The sequence below is a fragment of the Mytilus edulis genome, chromosome 2 (genome assembly GCF_963676685.1).
Source record: "Mytilus edulis chromosome 2, xbMytEdul2.2, whole genome shotgun sequence".
Classification (NCBI taxonomy): Eukaryota; Metazoa; Mollusca; class Bivalvia; order Mytilida; family Mytilidae; genus Mytilus; species Mytilus edulis.
In genome coordinates, this window is record NC_092345.1 from 9,972,389 (window position 1) to 9,989,555 (window position 17,167).

The following is a 17,167-nucleotide window of genomic DNA, read 5'->3' on the forward strand; positions in this document are numbered from 1 at the left end:
ACATCAAGATTGTAAACAGTAACTTTCATATGTTACAGTTGTCCTGTTCCAAATGTTTAATGAATACATGTATATCTGTTTGACAACCTGAATACAAATAGATACATTTTATATTTTTTTTGTCATAAATGATATGCAATGAAATTCTTCTTTCAATATAACTTATTTTGTAAAAGTGTAATAGGTATGTTAAAATTCTTGGTAAACCTATATTTTTTTATTTTTTTTTTTTTTACATAAATAAGGCCGTTAGTTTTCTCGTTTGAATTGTTTTACATTGTCTTATAGGGGCCTTTTATAGCTGACTATGCGGTATGGGCTTTGCTCATTGTTGAAGGTAGTACGGTGACCTATAGTTGTTAATGTCTTTGTCTTTTTGGTCTTTTGTGGATAGTTGTCTCATTGGCAATCATACTACATCTTCTTTTTATACTGTTTGAATTGCTATTGTATTTATAAAGTTTGTACTACCAGACACAATGTCAATGTTCGTGAATCTTTCAAAAATGTCTCCCAAGCTAACAATGTCTGACAGAATTTTAGAGGATTTAGGAAATTAATAGAATGGGGAAAAATTATAAGGTTTTTGTCAAATACAAATTTCACGTGTGATTATCATTTAATACTTGAAAAGTAAAATAACAAAAATACCGAATTCTAAGGAAAATTCAAAACGGAAAGTCTAGTATCAATTGGCAAAAATAAAAATTTCAAATACAGCAAACAAATGGAAAAACAACTGTTATGTTTCTGACTTGATACTGACATTTCCTTGTGTAGAAAATGGTGGATTAAACCTAAAGCAGTTTGATTGTTAGACTACTGTTTGGTAATACTATAACAAAAAAAGTATCATGATAGATATAAATAAAGAAAAATTATCAATTTGCCATCTCAGTTTGCCATACTATATACATTACATATAATTGACCATAATATTTCAAGAAAAATAAAACACCGCGGTTCTACTTTCACTTTCACAGTGTGCAATCACAATAAGTTAATAATATCATTGGCATGTTTTACTTCCATTGAGAGTTCTTATAATTGGTACTGAACATTTTTCATGGTTAACTGATTTTGAATGTTTTGCATACTTTGCGTTAGAATTTTCCTTTAAAAAAATAACATACAGGGTAGACATATTTCTAGCTTATCTCTTTTTTATTCTGATATCTCGATTTTATCTCTTTTCTTTGGTAGTTTTTTTTTCAGTGTTTTATGGGTGTGTCTTTTCTGGTATTTTAATTGTTTTATACCATAAAATAATTTGGTCTTTCGAAATATCCGTAGTCCGACACGTTGTTTTTTAAATAAAAATAGTCGTGCTGCATAACAATGTTTCAGTTTTCAGTTTTAATTTAACTTTTTCTGTATAATATTAAAAAGAACATGTGATATAATTATCATTCAGACAACTCTTCACTGGAGACCCAATGACAATGAAGTTCATATTTCTTTTTAACGGTAGTTCTTTGACTAACAGTAGCAAGGATAGTTCCTTATACATGTTTTAGACAATGTTTATGAACTTCATAAATGTGAGCTAAGGGCAAACATACACGAAATGACATTTACTATTTGAACATAAAATTACGAACATTTTCACCCAAGAACATCAATAGTCAACATTTTCAGCTCTCTATGTTTTATGAAAGATGAAAAATATAACATACAATTTTATCATAAAGAAACTTTTTTTAGCATACACAAATTTGATATTTATGTAAACACATATATAGGATATCTCTGATAAGTCAGGAAGTCCGAAAGCGTTTGACACCTTTGATGTGGAACTAAATGTATGAAAAGATTTAAGACCGTGTACTTTGTATGAAAGACAAATTGTATTTCAAATCGTAACTTCGAGTATGTGCAAACCGTCAACAGGAAACAAGTGGGCATTTTGGAAACCACTTTTTATGTTCAGCTTGTGGAATGTCTTCAGTTTCCCATCCAGAAAGTATCCCTCCACACATATAACACTGACAGGTGTCTGTAGTTCCTTGAAAAGTAAAAATACAGAGTCATATTTTGCAGCTTATATTTTCGGTTGTTCTTGATATATGTCAACGAGCAACACAAGATGAAGATCTTCGATCATACTACCCGACACGCTAATGGCATCAAGGTCAGAAAAAAAAAGTAAGTAAGTAAGTAATATAGCTATCAATTGGATGCTTTTTCTGTTATTTTTGACTACTCAGTGTCTCCGAATTGTTTCAGATTCTTTAAACCCGAGTGTGTATAATTATACTAACAGTATAAAATTTTTATCAACTCAGAAGGGGAGGGGATGTGCCTACAGAAATTTTGTTAGGATATCATGAACTTTAAATTTAATGACATATTTCTGTAAATATTATTAAAGTTCCATTGTTATCTGATTGCATCTAATTTGTGTGATGTCCTAGGTTGTTTTAAGTGTTCATTTTTATTTTGTGCTTAGCATGCCGAAATGTATTATTGTATTGTTTATTTGATTATTTCTCTGTCCTGAATGTTCTTATTTGTACCTTATTCCTGTCATGCTATGTTGTCATTTTAGTGTTATATTTTACATTGCCATGAAAGTGCGAGGTTTGACTAGCCACAAAACTAGGTTCAACCCGACATTTTTCTTAAAAGTCCTGTTCCTAGTCAGGCAAATGCCAATTGTTATCTAATAGTTCGTTTCTGTATGTGTTACATTGTCGTTTGTTTTCTGTTGCACTTCAGTGTTTCTGTTGTTTCGTTGCTTTCCTCTTATAGTTGACGTGTTTCCTTCGGTTTTAGTTTGTAACCCGGATTTTCTCTCTCAATCTATTTAAGACTTTCGAACAGCAGTATACTACTGAAGCTTTTGTTTAGGTGGTTTCAATATATTTATTGTAGCGTAGAGTTAACTGTACTGTATTTTTATACTCAGGATTGTCAATCGTATATTTTAATTTGGCAACTAACGGTTGTTAAATCTTAAATAATGATCTGCAATGCAAAATAATATAGCAATTGCTATTCTGGTGGAATTGATTAACCGTTCCTGTTATTGATTATTTTATAGAGGCAAATGTCATCTGCCATTGAACGGATTTTCCTGGCAGTAAATCGTGGATTTTATTCCTAAAAAAGATTGGCGTCTGTCGTTAAAAAGTATTGGTATTAGAATAGATTTTCCATTAAATTCTTGAGATACTGTGTTAGCACACTATGTACAAATGATCATGTTTTCGTCTGTAAATTGTCTACACCAAGTCAGATAGATAGTAATTTGTTGTGGTAGTACATCGTATTTTCTTTAACCACTCCCTCTTCATTCACACGTGCTTTTAGAGTTGAAGATATAAAAAATACATAGCTGATGAATAGGGATTTAAATTAATTTACAAACCTTTGTAGTAAAGACCAGTAGCTGCTAAATCTTCAGGTCTCTGTTTCAAGGCTTTTGACCAAGTTTGAAAAGATGTGAGTCTGTCACAATATAAAGAATATTGGCTATTGTGCGGTTTTACATTATTTTCGAAAGAGGTATTTTCTTGCTTCTGACATGTCTGAACTGAGTTAGAAAATTCAAACCTTCTAACACAGTTATTGTTCCTCACACGAACAAGTTCACATTGTCCGAAATGTTTAGAATGTTCACGATGGACATCATCATCTTTTGTCCAGCCACTTAAAATCCCACCACAAAAAGCACACTGGACTTTGTCCTGAATTCCCATATAGTAGAACCCATTATCACACAACTTTTCAGATGACACGACAATATTTGATGGCCAGTTTGTGAATGTGTTTCTTCTTAATTCAACATCTACACGTAATGAATGTAATCTTTCTAATGGGTGCTGAGGAACTTCATCGTAACTCCTTTTTGACAAGGACGGTGATTGAATCACTGACAACATGCTGGATGTAATTACTTCGACTAAAGATGTACAACAACTAAAATAACAATATGAAATTAAAGTTAAAAAATAATTGTAAAAAGTGCATCAGAAAAAAGGAAAATATATATTTAAAAGTTGGTACAAGCGTATTCCTTTTGTGACTGACTGGTGTTGTATCAATACTGGTAAATTATGTGTTGGATATTTATACCGATGTACGATACGGAAATTTTTATCAAATATAAACTAAGGTTATTTATTGGAGTTTTGAGTGGCACCTGAAAGCCAATCACGACGATATCCATTTTTAATGAAATACCGATAGCGTATTTACAAAGTTATTTTGGTGTAAGTTTTACATTAACACGTATCGTAACCATACCTTTAATCGATTATATTTTAAGACAAATTATTCAACAGTATTTCAATACCACATGCAAAAACAATCTTATCACTGCAAGTCTTTACATGGTGTTTTTTGTAAATACTTCTTGATATTAACTTCCTTACTACTCAAACAAAAAGATGTAAACAGCTGATTTGAATTTACTTGATAATGGGAAGTTTCTAAGTGACTCACATTTATTTTTTTCGAAACCAAATTGTAGGTCAATTTGAAGTTTTAATTTTTCCCTCTCTTTTGAAAACAATATATTGCAAAACACAAAACAACCTTAAATGCAATTTCGTTGTGAAATAATTAGCACATTTTTATACAACTTGAAAGAACGTCGTTCTTTTTGAACTTTTTGGAATTTTGGATCCTCATTGCTCTTCAATTTTGTACTTGTTTGGCATTTTAACTATTTCGATATGAGCGTCACTGATGAGTCTTATGCAGACGAAACGCGCGTCTGGCGTACTAAATTATAATCCTGGTATCTTTGATAACTATTTACACCACTGGGTCGATGCCACTGCTGGTGGAAGTTTTGTCTCCGAGGGTATCACCAGCCCAGTAGTCAGCACTTCGGTGTTGACATGAATATCAATTATGTGGTCATTTTTATAAATTTCCTGTTAACAAAACTTTGAATTTTTTGAAAAACTAAGGATTTTCTTATCCCAGGCATAGATTACCTTTATCGTATTTGGCACAACTTTTTGGAATTTTGGATCCTCATTGCTCTTCAATTTTGTACTTGTTTGGCATTTTAACTATTTCGATATGAGCGTCACTGATGAGTCTTATGCAGACGAAACGCGCGTCTGGCGTACTAAATTATAATCCTGGTACCTTTGATAACTAATTATACAACTTCAGAGAACGTCGTGATATTCTAAAAGATCTTTTTTTGATGCTGATAAAAAAGATGCAAATTTCAAATGTTCAGATTAACTTTCTTAGTTTATTTTTATTACAGTAAAACACATTAAATAATGAAATACAAGGAACAAAATGTATACGAATATTAATTCAGAGAGTAAAATTCGAAGAAAGCAGACATAACTATGGTAATATTTCTAGATAAAGGACTTAGGTCACACATTGTATCCTTTTTTTGCCTCACGACTATGGAACGCCATGACTGCCTTATGTTAATGATCAGCATTATATGCAGTGCTCACACCATTATATTAAGTGCTCACAACATTATATTAAGTGCTCACAACATTATATTAAGTGCTCACACCATTATATGCAGTGCTCACACCATTATATTAAGTGCTCACAACATTATATTAAGTGCTCACGCCATTATATGCAGTGCTCACACCATTATATTAAGTGCTCACAACATTATATTAAGTGCTCACAACATTATATGCAGTGCTCACACCATTATATTAAGTGCTCACAACATTATATTAAGGGCTCACAACATTATATTAAGTGCTCACACCATTATATGCAGTGCTCACATCATTATATTAAGTGCTCACAACATTATATGAAGTGCTCACAACATTATATTATGTGCTCACAACATTATATTAAGTGCTCCCAACATTATATGCAGTGGTCAAAGCATTATATGAAGTGGTCAAAACATTATATGCAGTGGTCACAACATTATATGAAGTGATCACAACATTATATGAAGTGATCACAACATTATATGAAGTGATCACAACATTATATGAAGTGCTCACAACATTATACGTTTTTTGTTGTATGATGAGATTGTTGTATGATGAGATTGATGTATGATGAGATCATTCGGTAAACATCGTTTTTTAGCGGAAATTACCGAATCCATAATTTGTAAATTACGGTAATGCCCAGCAAACAAATTTAAACAGTTATTAAAGTCATGTGATCATAAGGCAGTATACAATATTTAAAACTGATTGAAATAAGTAAGGAAAAGATGAAACTAAGAAGTGAATGATTACAGTAGTTCTGTTCGTCGTAAGAAATACGAATGGCAAAATGTAAGTGAAATAATAACAAGCTTATTTAATGAAATATCGAAGGGAAATTTGTATGACATATTCCTCAAGCTCATTTCCGATTGAAGAACTTTAGCAAGGTGCCACTTTATAGTCCGTACTCAGTTTAAAAAAAGCTTAATTACATTTTAAATAAAACAGTCAGCTTTCTATAACACATAAGCGTTATATTACGCTAGCTTATATATATGTCATGATTGAGTCATTTTTGGCATCCATTTTCAGAATTTGTTATTTCACATGAATAAGTATCTAACAGATATGGAAAATGCAGTTTAAAGCATTTCATTGTAGGTGTTTAACATAACTTTAGGCAGCAACCATTTAAATTTTTTTTTTTTTTTGGGGGGGGGGGGGGGGGGGGGGGGGGCTATTGATTTTTATTTTTTTCGCGACAAGTCGAAAATATTTTTTTTAATTCAATTTTAGCATTACATATATTGGCAGCTAGGGATGAATCAATCAAATTTTTTTTTCTCAGAATCAAAAACAAATTATTTTTCTCCCAAATACTGGAAACACACTTTTTTTCAAAAAAATCCATAAATTTTACCCTTTCAAGACCCAGTTTAACATTATTTTCATTTAAAGTTATCATCTCTTATGAAAACTGAGTTTGTGGGGATGAAAAACGTTTACTACGTTTGTTCGTCATTTTGCACGGTTAATATATATAAAAAAAGTGGTATGCTTGATAATGAAACAACTTTCCACAAGAGACAAAATGACATCACAGAAATTAACAACTAAACGGCCACAGTACGGCCTTCAACAATGAGCAAAGCCCATACTGCATAGTCATGCAGCTATAGAAGGCCCCGAAATGATAAACGTAAAACATTCCTAATTTATGTACAAACAAACGATCGAAAAACTAACATGTATATAACACATTAACAAACGACAACCACTGAAATAAAGGCACCTCCTGACTTGGGACAGCCACATATACAGAATGTGCGGCGGGTTTTAACATGTTAGCGGGATACAAACCCTCCGTCTAACCTGGGACAGTGGCGTAACAGAACAACATAAGAACGAACTATGAAAATCAGTTGTAAAAGGCTTAACTCATCAGATGGGTACAAATATAAATCCATCTACCAGAAAATAGAGTAGACGTGGGCGGGTACTTCTATATCCCAACAACAAAAAGACACTAAAAGTACTGATCTGAGAGTACTCGCAATTACTGACAGCTAGTTCAAAGCCACTAACAACTAATAAAAAAACATGCATCTAAGTTTTGCATTTAGGTAAAGGTTGAAACAAACTGTGAGTAAAATAGAATGATTTACTATAATTGGATAGTAACGATTGTCCATGAAAAGGGAGTCATTTTCAATTTTCTTCAACTTTGTACTTGTTTGGATGTATAAATATTTTGATATGAGCGTCACTGGTGAGTCTTATGTAGACGAAACAAGCATTTGGCGTACTAAATTATAATCCTGGTACCTTTGATAACTACTTGACCTAAATTAATTCTGGTTAAGGTACATTAAGATACAAAATATAATCAACTACAAGTCATAGAAGAATAATATCTTTTAGATCGCACTTCTTTGATAACAATGGACCTCGAAAAAAGATTCAAATTTGTGTTTAGGTCCAGATGATAGCAACACCACAAAAAAGAGGAATGCTATTTGTTGCTGAGCACTTCTTTGATTTTATTTAAAGTCCACACAATTTGTTTTGTAACGGAAGCACAAAAAAAAGATACTTATTATTATGTCAATATATAATTGTAATATAATTATATTAATGGAGAACTTCTAGTATTGTTTTACTGTGAATTCTTCTCGTTGTTGTGATTGGCGTTCTAATTCTTTTCACATACAAGCTTGTCTATAGTCTGAGGATTTCTGTTATTTTTGCTACCAATTTTTTTCCATATCCCATGTTAGGATCAATCTCAAAGGTTAAAAATTTCATATCTGAATATTTTTTTCGTTATCTGGAAAGTTACTTTTGACGGCGGATCTTGATTGTTTCTGTTGGGCTTCTTTCTCATGGATAGGGATCACTCACGGGGGAAAAAATGGAAAATTGTCGAAACTAATTTGACTTTTATGTATAGCATAAAATCGAGAATGGAAATGGGGAATGTATCAAAGAGACCACAACCCGACTCCATAGAAAAAACAACGGCAGAAGGTCACCAACAGTTCTTCAATGTAATGAGAAATTTCCGAACCCGGAGGCGTCCTTCAGCTGGCCCACAAACGAATATATATTAGTTCAGTGATAATAAACGCCATACTAATTTCCAAATTGTACACAAGAAACTAAAATTATAATAATATCAGAAAAAACAAAGACCAGAGGCTCCTGACTTGGGACAGGCGCAAAAATGCGGCGTAGTCCGAATTATATTCTTAAAAGAATTTAAATTCACAAACTAGTTATTTTGCACCAAACATTAATAACTGTTTAAATTTGTTTGCTGGGAAGTACCGTAATTTACAAATTATGGATTCGGTAATTTCCGCAAAAAAACGATGTTTACCGAATGATCTCATCATACATCAATCTCATCATACAACAATCTTATCATACAACAAAAAACGTATAATGTTGTGAGCACTTCATATAATGGTGTGAGCACTTAATATAATGTTGTGAGCCCTTAATATAATGTTGTGAGCACTTAATATAATGGTGTGAGTACTGCATATAATGTTGTGAGCACTTAATATAATGTTGTGAGCACTTAATATAATGGTGTGAGCACTGCATATAATGGTGTGAGCACTTAATATAATGTTGTGAGCACTTAATATAATGTTGTGAGCACTTAATATAATGGTGTGAGCACTGCATATAATGCTGATCATTAACATAAGGCAGTCATGGCGTTCAAATAGAGTTGTTATGTTGAGAAATGTGCTTTTATTTTAAGAAATATGTTACCTGGACTATATTGGGATAAGTTTTTGGTTTAAAAGGGGCACTAGCTATACGATATATAAAAAATCTGAAGTTGATTTTTTTTTCGTTCAATCATTAATGAAAGTGAATAAGCTAAAAAATAATTCGCTTTAAGCATCCAGTATGGTCAATTTCATCAAATTAAACTCAGAAACAGTGACGATCAATTTTTAGACCTCATTGAATCAGTATTCATGTGAACCTCAATTTAAACCCTTACCTAGAGACGGATAACACATGCAGTATGCGTGTTTGGTTATTTAAAGGAAACAAGCAATGTCAGTAATTGATCACCGACAAGTGAAGGAAACGGAAGCCAAAATCTTAACCGAACAGTCATAAAGTTCATCTTTTGTATTATTTATTTATCTTTATCTCTATTTTTTTTAATAATAAAATTTGCCTACCTTTTCACTGCTAGAAACGTCTGTATATCATATGCCGGCCTGCTTCGTATCAGTAACCGTACTAATGCTACCAAACCTCATGTAAAATTATCACTTTAAAGTCACAATAACTGTAATATTGATTTCTTAATTAATCAAGATAATTGATAATTAATTATACACGTAAAATATTCACAAATCATAACGGTACTTTTAAAAACGATGATTCCTAGCGCACAAATGAGTTAGTCATATATTTACATGATTAATAACAATCAGCACACATGACATTCACTTAACTAGATATACCCTTAAGTAGAAGTATAGGGCGTATGCGACAAATCATCCAATTAAAGGTCGAGTAAAGGTTAGAGTTCAAGTTGAATTCGACATTTTGACTAGCAAAATATGAAATGACTGGCCTATTCTAAACTTGGTTGAGATCACATTATATGGTAAAAAATTGATGTAACCCTCCTTGTATATTTCAGAGATTTGATAAATTAGCGATCAACGTTTTTTTCAATTAGAGCTTATATTTTGACAATCTTACGAAAGTTGTCATCAGTTTGATTTATTCGTCATTAAAAAATGTATTTTATATCATAAAGATATATTCACATATGATTATATGTAATTAAATTATGGAAATTGAATCATATTGGATCTAGCTATAAAACCAGGTTTAATCAACCAGTTTCTGCTTAAGAAAATGCCGGTTCCATGTTAGGAATATGACAGTTGTTATCCATTCCTCTGATGTGTTTGAGCTTTTAATATTTCCATTTGACTACGGACTTTCCGTTTTAAATTTTCCTCGGAATTCGGTATTTTTGTTATTATATTTCTTTCTTTTCACAAAAAAATCGAACCCGACTCAATATTGATGGTCATTAGTCATATGCGTATATTTATTTCACATTCAGATTAAGAGATATTTTGACATAATATTACCCATTTTTTCTATGTTATTGAAATAGCGAATGGTTATATATATAACCTAGGACGAAATAGTGGTTTGATTCCGCCAGTGTACTTTATCCGGCGGATGAAGACCCCTAGTGTATCTTATCCATCAAGAAGAATTCTCTAGGGTTTTTAATCCGGGTCCAGTGTAAAATATCAACCACTCTTGATCAGATTCTAAAGAGAGTTTTTATAAGTGGAAATATAATTTATTATATAAAAATGGGGCTTGGTAATTTTCGAGGGTTTTTGAATTAACTCAAAATTGCATAGCTGATTTATGTAAAATGGACAAAAGAAAACTAATGTTTTTCATCCACGGAATGTTCACACAAATGTTTCGGACCAGGAATGATTGCACTAGTGATTTTGAACCAGGAATAATTACACTAGTGATTTTATACCTGACATGATTGCACTAGTTACTTTGAACTGGGATTTATTATGTAAGCGTAATTTCATTCCAGGTTGGAATGAAATTACGCTTACAGTTACATGTATGATACTTATATATAGTTATGCCGATTGCCTGTCCAAAAATAAAATTGATCAATTGTTGCTTGCTTAACGTCCTTTTGTCATTATGTCATGCATATTCAAAAAACAAATAATCAATTATCACAAAAGGTATGTTCTTACAGGTGGGCAACCGAGATGAAAGCTGAAAAATGGTGACAATCACAGTTAAATAAATTAAGGGTATTTGAAGTTTGCCTTGAAACAGGTCATCTATAGACCCACCAGTGATTTGGTTAACGATTTGATTTTACTTGCAGAAAGCATGACATCAAAATTTAACGTGACATTTATATTCCGACCGTTCATGTATTTGGTTACGATGTATATCTAACAATAATATCCTACATAATCATACTAACAATAGAAAGAGTTTTACTGTGATGACCATATATATCAGGAATATGACAGTTGTTGTCCATTTGTTTGATGTGTTTTATCATTTGATTTTGCCATTTCATTAGGGACTTTCCGTTTTGAATTTTCCTCCGAGTTCAGTATTTTTGTGATTTAACTTTTTTCAATATCCCTGAATAATGGAGTTATACTACCATGTCTTTACCATTTAAACAAAAATCTACTAAGATCTAGACAGTTTTTCAAAATTTGTATTATTCATCAATGATTAAAGGGAATAAGGAGAAAGCATTATAATAAAGAAATGTTATCAACGAGGGTTTTCTTTCAATATGTCCGAGAATTTTTAATTTGCCTGTTCATGACTGAAAATGTAGTGTTTACCACAACATATCCCTGTTCTTGCCTTCTATCGGTGACCTTTGTATACTGTCAGAATGATAGCTGAACTTACCAAACAGAGTGCAATAGAACAAAATGTAATTTTTTGTCAAAACCGCGCATTATGCAGTATATATCTATATATGTGAAGATAGATATATTGTACTCACATTAAGCATCAAATACTTCTAGCTATATTCCGATTCGATGACGAATGTTTTTGCTTTCTTCCAAACAATTCAAAGTATGTACTGATATAACCAATCAAAAATTGCTATGTTTCATTGTTATGGTTAACATAAGAAAGCAGTGTAAACTTTTTAGTTCCAAATTGCAAAATACTATTTGTGTTTATAAAAATATGAATGGGAGACAAAGGTTCAATAAGATTAATATTTAATTAGAATATGAATAATTTTACAAATTAAAACAAAGAAAATTACTTAAAACATGCTGATATAAAAATACCATGAAATAATACCAAACTAGTCATACTAAAGATAAGATAAAGATATATAAAGAACAGGCAATTTCTAAATTCAGGCATTTGGAAAATGACACAAATTTTTAGGCATTTTCTAAAATGCCTGCATGATTTAAGCATTTTACAAATTGTCTTTTTTTTCAGGCATTTTATAAATGCCTGAAAAAATTGTAAGGCATTTTACAAAATGCCTAAAATACAAAATGCCTAAAAGACTAAAACTGAATGGAATGTACTAAAATTTTAACGACTAGAAATATCAAATAGATAATTTTATTCTATCATTAATTCTAATATAACGCTCAGGATAAAATTCGAATATCACGACCAGGCCATGTGTAAATTTCCAACAATCTATGGCTTCCATGAATTATTATATAGGATGCAATTCAAACAGTTACAGTTTTATAATTGTAATTAAATCATTTACATTAACACTGAAGATGACAATAAGTTGTTGCTACATGTAATGTTTGGATGACAGTGACTGTTACACATTTGTCCTGACTTTTTGCAAAGACAACGTTTAGTGTAACATCTAGTATTACCACTAGCACTATAGCCACATTTTGTGTAACCCTGACCATCACACAAAGAAACTTTACTGACAGTTTTTCTAAAGGATATTTCATTTTCATAATTTACAGATTGAATAGCAGTATAGTTACTGTCAGATAGTTCAAACTGATTCCTGATGTAAAGTCCACGTAGTATTCCATCTTTAATTCTTTTATAACCATGCTCTTCCTTTCAAGTAACAACAGCCATAAGATTACGCGGGTCTCCTTTCCCTCGATCCACATGGGGAATTGCAACTAATACATTTGCTCCAACATCCACCTCTGTTAAAATTCTTGCTGATAGATTTCTCATCCTCACAGCTTGTTTTGTCATTGAGTCTGATGCATGCCTTCTCTCATTTCTGATGACCTCTTCATTTGAACACAGGTATCAAGTAATGTAGTATCAGATATGTTTCCTTTTGAACACAGCTCATGTATGTACTGTGAACAAGTAGAACACTGGATATTCGAAAAACATGGAACAGACCAGGCATTTTGTGTAATTTTTATTAAAAATTTCAGGTATTTTACAAAATGACTAGTTTTTTTTTAGGCATCTCATAAAATGCCTGTCAACTTTAGGCACAATGATTAAAAGGGAACAACGAGCAACCAGTATAACATGTATCATAAAGAAAATTATCAGAGGGTTTTCTCACAATTGTGTTCGAGAATTTATAATTTAACTGCAGAAATTTGACTGTTCCTAACTAATGTAATGATTATCTTCTGATGTCGGTGACGAAGGTTATCTTTTCATTTCAGAAAATTTAAAGTTATTTGATGGTTAAACGCAGAAGACAATGTAAACAATTTACCTCTCGTTTGCAAATTATTGTTTGAGTCACCAAAATATAAAGGGGAGAAAAAGGTTCTGAAAGATTAAAATATAATTAACATATGAATGATTTTCCAAATTACATAATTGAAACATGATCATAGAAAAAACCCAGGAAATAGCCACAACAAGTCATACTATTTATAGAATTTAGAGATTCAGCCTTTTTATATACAGTGTAAAATCACAACGGAAATAATTTACAAAAATTTACCCCATTGTTCTTCTTTGTAGTGTTCACCTCGTAAAATTAACAGACATAAATTTTACTAATGTATATTCTAAATAATGAATACAAAAAAATAACGATAACAGAACGATTTCTGCAGTCAATTAAAAGCAGTATAACGATTGAATAATTAAAAATAATTATAATGCATAAAACTTTTGTACAATTGTATTTCAAGAAATGTGTACATTTAACTACTAACCTAGTATTCAGTGGAATATTACAGGATACATCCAGACAAGCTTTGTTTCTTGAAATAACAATATAATAAGCATATTTGGTGAATAAATATATATTGTCGCTAAAAAAATATATTTTCACTTAGTTTGTATATAATTAAAGAGGAGCTAGAGATGCACAAACCAAACAATATACCATCTGTTGCACGTTTCCAAAGACATTTACGTGTGCAGTGCCATGTAAGTGAAATTTTCAATTTGTCTTTCTGATACTTTTCGAGACTGCCTGTGGTATTTTTTGAAAATAAAATGAACTAGTCTGTCTTTATGTGATCGCGTTTGTTGGTATGCTTAATGTCTTAGTGATACACCCAATAGGTAAAAGGACTACACTAAAATTGTTCAAATGTATAGAATATAATGCGTTAATCATCTAAATTTTATTATGTAAAGCAAAACAAAAACACCAGAAAAGTACATACTTAAATTATTTAGTATAGGGAAATAGTATTGTTACTTGTTTCTTTTAAAGCACCATAAAAGTCTGTTCAAAATACTAATCCCTTAGACTTACCGAAATAGAAAGGTTTTTTGTACTGACACAGCAGCAACTTGTCGATCGGTTTTGCGTTTTCTTTTCAACCTTGCCATAGCTTGCCGCCAAATTATGTATATAATGAGTGAGAAAATCCCTATGTTTTTAAAACTGCATCAATATTTATAACTAACGACGTCGGTGAACCAATACAAAGGTATAATCCTTGTCCATAGTAAGGACATGAAATGGGTGGCGACATACATTTCCTATATTTCTATTTTTGATATATTTGTTTTTCATTATCGGCTTTGTCCCCTATTGAAAACCTCTTAACAACTAAAACGTTACTAGTAGTATAACTTATTACTAAATGTGTCCAATGATCTCAAATGCAATCAATATTGCAACCAAGCCTAAAATAATTATTTTTGTGACTGCATCTTACGATCCTTTAGTATAGATAACTTAGCTAATCTGCAATCAATTCTATCTTCATGCCTACTATATCATGTGCAGTGTTTCAACTCTAGATTCTACATATGAGGAAAGGTGACACTAGGCCACCGAGAGCTGAATTTCAAGTTCAATCTACGTGATCCGAGTAGTCTAGAGGGCTGGACACAGTGAAGGCGGTGTTCTCTCGCTATCCTGATAGAGAATGATACCCGGTGAGAGGAGAACAAAATTTGGCTTCTGCAAATTTGCAGATTTAACATGGTTGTGCTGTTATTCAGAGTAATTATGAAATGATAATATGTACGTTCAGCCTAGTATCACCTCCACTGGTGATCCAATGGATAGATCTGTCCTAGAGTTATCACCTGTTTAAACGTCTAAACAAGTGATAAGTCTAGGACAAATACATCTATTGGATCACCAGTGAAAGGGGGACGAAAGATACCAGAGGGACAGTCAAACTCATAGATTGAAAATAAACTGACAACGTCATGGCTAAAAATTAAAAGACAAACAGACAAACAATAGTACAGAAGACAAAACATAGAAAACTAATGACTAAGAAAACGAACCCAACCAAAAACTGGGGGTGATTGTGATACACGGCTGAAAACACAAAGCTGAATTTTTAGTTCAGTCTATCTGATCAAGTAGTCTAGAGCGCGGGACACAGTGTACTCAGTATTGTTTCCTTGTCTCAATAGCATGAGTTCGAAGCAATTCAATACTGAATGAGACTTATAGAACAAATAGCATACAGTACCCCACTGAATTCTTTAAGAAGTACCTGGTAGAGAGATTCTCAATACATACACATAACATATCTTAGGTGAAAAAAACCACATCCAGAACAAGATAACTAAAACCAAAGAGAACAGAAGATTTCTTCGGTTTATTCAATGCAAAAAAGAAGATTTAAAGACGTGTAGCAATATGTATAAGTTCAAACTTATCCTGCACAGAGAGTGTTTGATTTGATTATCATTCTACACTGACAAAATTTAATGTCTAAGATATGAGTGTTCCTGATGTAGGATACTCGGAAAAATGTTTCGAAAACAAAAAAATATGAGCTGCTATTTTCATTTTTTGAAGAAAGAACAACGCTTTGGCTACCCTATCAATAGCTTCCAAGAAAATTCGAAAAAAAACCTTTTAATTTCTTCTTCAATACGCGGTCACCCTGCTGCTAGCTGAACCTTCAGGTTTTTCAGCATAACGGTAAATAAACAAAAAAGCAAGGAAATTTAAGTCATTTTACAAACTAGAGCTGAGCAAACCAGGTGTTCCCTTCCGTACCTTCCTTTGTTTTAGAAGAAAAAAACAAAAAAACCATGACACATATTCTCCAAAATGAACTCGGATTAAAACAGCTATTTTTTCTGATATTTACTGACTGATAAAATTGCAAACAATACGAATACGACTGATAAACTATGTGATTACGTGACTTTAAAATTGTTTGATTGATAAATGTTCAATGGCAAACATTTCATGCGTAGATGGTACAGAAAATTCAGTTGACTCTTAATTTTTCATAGCTTTCAAATGATAATGGAGAAAAATATAAATGAAAAACATATTAATAAACAAAAATCGCAGAGAAATCACCAAACCAACAAACAAGACAACGCTTTGAAAAAATAAACATAAGCTATATATATATATATATAAACCTTTTGAATTTGCCTGTCCAAAATCAGGAATTCCATCAAGAAGAAAATGTTCACCTCATATATTTTTCTTTAATAAGAGGGCTTCCTGAAGATGGCTTTTTTTTTTATGTGTTTTGCTTTTAATTATATGACATTTGGTCCAAAAGATATGTTAGGAATGGGTATCAAATGTTTCATAAAACATTAACAATACCATTGCTAAATGATCATATTTTGGATAAAAGCAAAACTAATACTAGGTCTACCCGAGAACTAACATACAAATAAAGTTCATTACAAATGCATTCTCTTCAGTATTGGTCAGACTTATAGGACAAATAGCCTAAAGTACCCAACTGACTTCTACAAGAGGCACTTCGTCGTCAAATTCTCGATGCATACACATAACTACAACTCATTAAAAA

At 31.9% G+C, this 17,167-nt stretch overlaps 1 protein-coding gene across 1 annotated transcript; it reads right to left on the bottom strand.

Moving 5' to 3' along the window:
- Positions 1-1,341: 1,341 nt before the first annotated feature.
- LOC139511412 (baculoviral IAP repeat-containing protein 7-like) lies at positions 1,342-9,905 on the bottom strand. Its single transcript, XM_071298118.1, has 3 exons — positions 9,602-9,905; positions 3,371-3,921; positions 1,342-2,005 (listed from the first exon to the last, which is right to left on the bottom strand). The coding sequence occupies exons 2-3, from the start codon at positions 3,882-3,884 to the stop codon at positions 1,884-1,886; spliced, it is 636 nt and encodes a 211-aa protein (XP_071154219.1). The 5' UTR covers positions 3,885-3,921; positions 9,602-9,905; the 3' UTR covers positions 1,342-1,883.
- Positions 9,906-17,167: the final 7,262 nt, after the last annotated feature.

Bases quoted from the DNA above. Each gene is read 5' to 3' on its own strand.
- LOC139511412 (XM_071298118.1), bottom strand. From the start codon at position 3,884: ATGTTGTCAGTGATTCAATCACCGTCCTTGTCAAAAAGGAGTTACGAT. The intron at 2,006-3,370 runs GTTTGTAAATTA...TTACTTTTCAAG, and splicing joins TACTGGTCTTTACTACAAAG to GAACTACAGACACCTGTCAG.